Source organism: Carassius auratus, chromosome 40, assembly GCF_003368295.1.
Source record: "Carassius auratus strain Wakin chromosome 40, ASM336829v1, whole genome shotgun sequence".
Taxonomy (NCBI): domain Eukaryota; kingdom Metazoa; phylum Chordata; class Actinopteri; order Cypriniformes; family Cyprinidae; genus Carassius; species Carassius auratus.
This window is the reverse complement of record NC_039282.1, coordinates 20,560,349-20,567,848: the sequence shown is the minus strand read 5'-3', so window position 1 is coordinate 20,567,848 and position 7,500 is coordinate 20,560,349. Positions and strand designations below refer to the sequence as shown.

Here is a 7,500-nt window from a genome sequence, read left to right as displayed (position 1 = left end):
GGATCTGCTGTATTTGATCATAGAACCCTGTCCGTATGTCCGTGTATTTGGGGCATTCTGTTAGGAAGTGCAGTTCTGTTTCCATCTGATTCAGATCACAGTGTGAACACAGTCTCTGCTCCGCTGGCAGCCATGTTTTTCTGTGTCTGCCCGTCTCTATCATCAGCTTGTGTCCGCTGAGTCTGTATCTGGTCAGTGTGCTCCTCAGTTTCTGATCTGACACTGTGTACAGATACTCTGCCATACTGTACTCTCTGTTTAGAGTCAGATAGCATCGCATTTTACTCTGTTGATCTGTTTGGGTTTGCCAGTGAGTGATGTAGTTCAGTTTGATTTGTGCAGTAATCTGATTGATTCTGACGTGATTCAGAGCATCAGTAGATGTTAGTGGAGCATCAGTACTGAAGCTCTGGATCAGCTGAGGGAGGGGACTGCTTTCTTTGCTCATCTCTTGGTATTGAAGGGCTTTATAATGATATGATTGGGGGTCACTGAGTTTCAGATGTTTCCAGAATTTAATTGCCCTTTTTTGTATCTTTACGATTAGAGGATATTTGCCTAATTCTGCCCTGCATGCGTTATTTGTTGTGTGCCGGTGCACGTGTAATATATTTTTACACAGTTCTGCATGCAGGGTCTCAATTGGATGTTTTTCCCATTTGGTGAAATCTTGATTTGGATTGGTCAGTGGACCCCACACCTCACTGCCATAGAGTGCAATGGGCTCAACTACTGATTCTAATATTTTCAGCCAAATTCTAATAGGGATTTCTATAGGACATTGCCGTTTTATGGCATAGAAGGCCCTGCGTGCTTTATCTCTCAGTTCATTCACAGCATGATTAAAGTTTCCTGTGGATGTGATTTTCAGACCCAGGTAGTTGTAGTGTGATGTGTGTGTTATCGGGTTAGTGCCTAGTGTAAATGTGTGTTGTGTTCCCTGGGATCTGGATCTTTTCTGGAAGATCATGATTTTGGTTTTCTTCAGGTTGACTGTCAGGGCCCAGGTCTGGCAGTATTGTTCTAGCAGGTCCAGGTTCTGCTGTAGACCTTGTTGAGTGGGAGACAGCAGAACCAGATCGTCTGCATACAGCAGGCATTTGATCTGTGAGTTGTGTAGTGTGAGGCCAGGGGCTGCGGATCGCTCCAGACTGCTTGCCAGTTCATTGATGTAAATGTTAAATAATGTTGGGCTTAAGCAGCAGCCCTGTCTCACACCACGCTCTTGGGAAAGATACCTCGTACGTTGGGTGCCGATTTTTACGCCACATTTACTTTCAGTGTACATTGATTTGATAAGGTCATAGGTTTTACCTCCTATGCCGCTTTCAATAAGTTTGTAAAACAGTCCTTGGTGCCAAATTGAGTCAAAAGCTTTTTTAAAGTCAATAAAGCATGCATATATTTTACCTTTTTCTTGGTTGACATGTTTTTCAATTAGAGTATGTAATGTATAGATGTGGTCAGATGTGCGGTAATTTGGTAAAAATCCAATTTGACTTCTACTCAGTACCTTGTGTGTGGTGATGAAGTCTAATAGTCGAGCGTTTATTATGCTACAGAATAACTTTCCCAGGTTGCTGCTCACACAGATGCCTCTGTAGTTGTTAGGATCAAATTTATCTCCGTTTTTAAAGATTGGTGTGATCAAGCCTTGATTCCAGATGTCAGGGAAGTGACCTACACTTAGAATCACATTGAATAGTTTTAGAATGGCCAATTGAAATTGACTGCTTGTGTGTTTTATCATTTCATTTAATATCCCATCAGGTCCAGATGCTTTTCTGGGTTGGAGGTTTTTGATTTTTTCTTTAAGTTCTTTATCAGTTATTGGGAAATCTAATGGGTTTTGGTTATCTTTGATTGCTAATTCTAGTTTTTCCAATTGGTTGATTGTTTGGTTTTGTTTACAGTTTTTGTCTGTTTGTACTTTATTAAACAGTGTTTGGAAATGACTTTCCCATATTTCTCCATTTTGGATTGCCAATTCTTCATGATCAGTTTTTTTCAGATTGTTCCAGTTATTCCAAAATTGGTTTGTGTTGACTGACTTCTCAATTATTGTGAGTTGGTTTTGGGTGTATTGTGCTTTTTTGGTTCTGAGTGTATGTTTGTATTGTTTTAGTGTTGCACAGTAAAGAAGGCGGATCTCTGTATTATTTGGATCTCTGTGTTTCTGATTTGAAAGTGTTCTCATTTGTTTGCGAATAGTTTGGCAATCCTGATCAAATCAATTTTTGTCATTTTTGGGTATTAGATTTTTTCCAGATTTTGTTTTCAATTTGGATTGTTTTGCTGATTTTTCAAATATGTAATTTAAATCTTTGACCGCAAGATTGACACCTTCATTGGTGTGAGCATAGATGTTATTTAGAAAGTTATCTATCAGTGCTTGTATTTTTTGGCTGCTGAGTGCTTTCTGATATTTTTCAGCGCTGTTTTCGGCCCATCTGTATGGTTTTCTGATATTGTACAGTTTACTGGGCTTTGTGTTAATGTTATTTTCAGTCTTTTTGAGATACACAGTGATTTGACTGTGATCGGACAGAGGGGTTAGTTCTCTAACAGTGAATGATCTGAGAGATGAAGGATCTATATCTGTTATCATATAGTCAACTGTGCTATTCCCAAGAGGTGAGCAAAATGTGAATCTTCCTAAAGTGTCTCCTCGTAACCTACCGTTGATGATATACAGACCCAGGCTTCGACAGAGCTGCAGGAGGTCTTTCCCATTCTTATTCACTATATGATCATGGTTATTTCTGTGGATATGGGAGAATGTGTTATTAATAACAGTCAGTTTGTTGTTGATGTATTTGCTCCCTTGTGTGTCAGTGAAGTCCGGCTGTAGTCCTGTTCTTGCGTTCAGGTCTCCACAGATGAGCACATTTCCCTGGGCCTGGAAGTGGCTTGTCTCTTCCTCTAATATGGAGAACGTGTCTTCTCTGTAGTAGGGGGACTCTGATGGTGGGATGTATATGGCACACAGGTATATATCTTTTCTGGATGGGAGCAGTTCCTTGTGGATTTTAAGCCAGGTGTAGTATTTGCACTGCTTCACACGTTTGTTTTCTTTGTCGTATATATTGTGAAGTGTCCGTCCCTGAGTTTTTATTTTATTTTTAAGCTCTCAAAGGGCAGGTTGTGTGTACTGTACACATTTAAAGGTATAATGAGCTCTTCAGCTCTTGATTGACAGCTCTCTCAGCCAATGATCTTTCAGCGTGTGAGCTCTGATTGGATGAAGCCGCTGTGGCTGGGCGTCTGGTTTAAGGGCTAGTCGTGTGTCCTGTAGTCCTCAGAAGCTCTCGCTCGTGCCCTGAACACCGTTGTCTGAGTTTGATCCGATCTGAAGTCTGGACCAGGACTGGTGTGTTTCTGCTTCACTGCAGCGTGTGTTTAACAGTTACACTCAGTGAGGATCAGCTGACTTTAGTTTCCCTATGTGTGTGTGTGTGTGTGTGTAACATGACAAGAAAACTGGACGCCGTGTCTTTGTCGATCCTCGGGACGCTGGAGTTTTCTGGCTCTGACATCTTCATGAAAAGCAATGAACATTTTCTAACTCTTTATTTACTCTCAAATTAGCGCAGTCATTTTTTAAACCCTTCTGCACTGTAAAGAACTCATGAAGTGTTTAAAAGGAAATAAAGTCATTTGAATTTGATGTATTTGAAAGTTGGTTTAAGAAAAAAAAGATTGTAATGTTTGGTGAAAAAACGAGGCTTATGAACTCTGTTAATCATGTAACATGCAAATAAAGGAATATAAAGATTGTTAGAGCTCCCTTTAAATGGCTGTTATTGTGTGTGTTTTTATTCTGCTTCACACTAAGAGTCACTTTATTTTAAGACGCGTCATGAATTCCTCCACAGATCTCAGAAGTCATTTCCCAGAATGATTAGAATGTTTTTTAATAACTCTTTACAAACACATGCAGAACTGCCTATAACTTACACACACTTTAAAATACTTTCATTCAAAACTCAAATCATATGTTTACCACGGGATCTAACTATTTTATACATAAACATCCCACACATGCCACAATGTATTAATTCTAATAAAAAAGAAATATTATAATAAAAAATTATAATAAATAAACTTTTTCTTTGCATTAAATCAACTTCAAACAGTAAAATTAGTGTGTATGTGGTTTTGGGCTGTTCACCTTTCCACTTAGAGAGAGAGGAGTGAAATATTAATTTGTAGTTTAATGATTTATGATCAGTTGAATGGGAAAACTGATAAATTCAGACTTTTGACCTGTAATAACTAACGGCTTGTTAATTTGACAGTCGTTTAAGAGGATGTGTATTATATAACAGATGCTGTTTCTCACAGCTGTGTTCTGGATATTCTGAATTAATGCTGTAGTTTATCTAATATTATCTCGGTTTACACAGACGTGATACACTGCATATAATAAAGTAATCGCAGTGAATATCTGATAAACTCTCAGACTGAAAACCTGCTGGAAAAACAAGTTCTTCAGTAACATTTTAATTTCAACATCTGCAAAAATAAAGTCAAATCAGTGAAAGAAAAAGCCATGATTTTCTTTGAAGCCTTTCCAATCATTGTAATTCAGGTCTCACAGGTGATGATTAATAATGATCTGTCATTAAATCTGATCCTGCGTGTAATTACTCATCACTTACACGAGATCAGATGAAGTGAATTAGTTTTCTAACTGAGGAACTCTGCAGAGATTGAACTAAACCGAATACAGACGGACCCCAGCGGAGCCGAATAATGCCATTTGTCTTGTTTTAGAGCTGCTTTACACCAGAATCTGAGTTTAGAGCGCTGTGGAAGTAAATGAGATCAAAAGAACAACACGTCATTAACATAATTGGCACATTCTTTATTTTGAAAACAGACGAAACCATTTTCCACGATTTTACTCCTTAGATTCAAACTCACTTGAACAGAAAGGCTGGCGCTTTTTCTTTTTGTTGGATTTTCTCGATTTTTAACATCAGTGCAGCAATATCTTCAATGAAACAACACCAAGGACATGAAAAGAAGCCACGTGTATTAGTTGTGAGCGTGTGAGAAGGGTCTCTTCTCTGGAGGAAGGATTCTGGTGATTCAGAAGAAGATCCGGACAGATGGAGGCTTGTGTCCGTCTGCGATCGAAAACTCCCTCCAAACCTCAGAAAATCATTGCCACACCAGAAAAGAGAGGACAAACATAAAAACAGACCGTCTTCATCATCAAGTGCAGTCTGTCGATTACTTATGCTTTTACATTTCACTGGTCGTCCGTTAAACATTCTGGTCTTTGCCGGCCTCCTCTGCTGGTTTGGAGTCGTCGAGGGCCTCTGTAAAGAGCAGAAGAAACAGCTTCACTTACAAACCACGGATGAAGCGAGAGCACGAGTTACCATCACAGAAGCCCTGAACGAGGAGAAACACCACACGAGGAGTGAACTCAGCTTCTCTCTTATAACAGCCTCCTAACGCATTCGGTCTCTTTTGACCCAGAAGAGATTTACATTTTGTTCCTTTAGATTTTTTGCAAAGACTCCTGTTGACTGAAAAGTTCTTTGAAGAACCAAGAAACATTATACTTTAAAAAAAAGGGTGTTTTCCCAGAGATGCCACAGAAGAACCATTTTGGTTCCCCAAACAACCTCTGACTGAACACTTCTTTTCAACACTTATCTCAATAAAGATATAAAACACTGTATTTTTGGTGTTCATGATGCACAAGTGGTTTGCTCAGAATAGAGGTTTACTCAATGGAGAAAGAGAAACTACCAGCAGGGGTTAACCTGCTCAAACTACCGTATTTTCCGCACTATAAGACGCTCTTTCAGTGAATGGCTTGTTTCAGAGCTGTTCTCATATACAGGGCGCACTGGATTAATAAAGCACATAGAGCAGAAGACACTGCAGTCAAGCGTTAGACTGGGTTTGTGTTCTGCATCTATGGAGCTGTGCTAAAGGGAATGTCAACGTTTAGACAGAACACCTTGATCCATATATCAGGCGCTCCGGATTATAAGGCGCACTGTCATTTTCTGAGGAAATTAAAGACTTTTCAGTTTGGCTTATAGCGCGGAAGATATGTTAAGCAACTAAACCTGTGGTTGATATAGTCTAGGTTTGCTGTTTCAGATGTTGTCTTTCCCCCTCCACACTCACACTGATGATTTCAGAGCTCAAACTCTTTTTCTGACGCACCTTTTTTGTCAGTTTGGTCTGTTTCCTGGCTCTCGGTGGCAGCGGGGGTGTCGTCAGGCACATCGGCTCGTTTGGCTTCCTCTTCCTCTTCCTCTTCCTCCTCTTCCTTCTCTTCCTCCTTCTGTGTGGTTATGTCGTCAGCGGCCGCCGTGTTCTCCGCCTCTTTTGGCTCCTCCGCGTCCTGCAGCTGCTCCTGCGCTTCCTCTTTAGTGGGCGTGTCCGAGGGGGCGGAGTCAGTGGCGGCGGTGGGCGGGGCTTCAGCGGCAGGTGAGTTGGGCTGCTCGGCTGGTTTGCTCTCCTCTGCTGTTTCCGTGGAAACCTCGACTGGTTTCTCCTCCGATGGAGAGACTCGCTCCTTCTTCTCCTCCATCTCGGCGGATTCATCCGGAGCAGTGTCATTCTCCCCATCTTTGTCTTCATCCTTCATCTTTTTCCGGGTGATGTGTCCACGGAAGCTGGCCTGGATCTTGGTGGCGGCCTTGTGGGCGTTTTCCTCCGGTTTGGTTCCATCCTGCTTGATCTCCTGATCGGCCTCTTCATTCTTCTCAACCTGAGACCAGAGACACAAACACCATCAGGAACTCACCTGAGACGCTCAAGTCAACTCTCCTTTATTTCTATAGCACTTTATACAATACTGGTCGTGTAAAAGCATATTTACAGAGTCAAACACGAAAACAGGTTGTCAATAACGCAACAAGACAATAACCAAGAGTCATTTTCCAGCTAAAGTCAGCTCATTGATGCTTCAGTGATGTCATAATTCAGCTCTCTTCAATAGAGTCTCAGACACACTTCTCTTCCATACTGTGCACATCAATGGGGAATTTACATTATTATTTTATTTTTTGTATCCATGGTGGGGGGAAAACAATGGAATATCAAAAGTCAGAACTGCAAGATATGAACCCAAACAAAGCCCACAATCAGAGACGTGCTTCCATAGAAAAGTGACCATTCGAGCTAAGCTTGTGTAGAAACATGTTCTGACCGATTCACTGACCCACGGATCCAGAGCAACTGATCCGCTCGCTTTATGCTTTTAACAGATGATTTATTCAAAAACAACTAACAACAGAGGAACATAAGCACATATTCACAGCACACAGAGCAGTGTCTAGAAGAGAAAGAAGGGGATATTTCTGCTTTGCGTTGAGCTGGAGGAAGTGTCTGATGCTACAGAGCTTCCCATCAGGCATCTGGGCGTATGATTACAAAGCTTTAATTGAATGAGCATTAGAGCATTTGATGCTGTGAGTGATTTTAAAAGACTCTGGTAATGGATCAGGAGCTCAGACGTTCAGCTGC

General features: G+C 40.9%; 2 protein-coding genes across 3 annotated transcripts in view; one reads left to right on the top strand and one right to left on the bottom strand.

Annotated features, from left to right (window-relative positions):
- LOC113058959 (limbic system-associated membrane protein-like) overlaps nucleotides 1–215 on the top strand; it is a 5,986-nt gene extending 5,771 nt beyond the window's left edge. Inside the window, exon 6 of the mRNA XM_026227205.1 lies at nucleotides 167–215. Coding sequence (XP_026082990.1) covers nucleotides 167–215 — 49 coding nt within the window. The remainder of the gene's footprint in view (nucleotides 1–166) is intronic.
- A 4,631-nt stretch (nucleotides 216–4,846) lies between these two features.
- Nucleotides 4,847–7,500, bottom strand: part of LOC113058860 (neuromodulin-like) — an 8,165-nt gene continuing 5,511 nt past the window's right edge. For both annotated transcript variants that reach the window (XM_026227121.1, XM_026227122.1), the window contains exons 2-3: nucleotides 6,193–6,742; nucleotides 4,847–5,327 (exon numbers count right to left, since the gene is read on the bottom strand). In XM_026227121.1, the coding sequence (XP_026082906.1) occupies nucleotides 5,272–5,327; nucleotides 6,193–6,742 (606 nt within the window). In that variant the 3' untranslated portion in view covers nucleotides 4,847–5,271. The remainder of the gene's footprint in view (nucleotides 5,328–6,192; nucleotides 6,743–7,500) is intronic.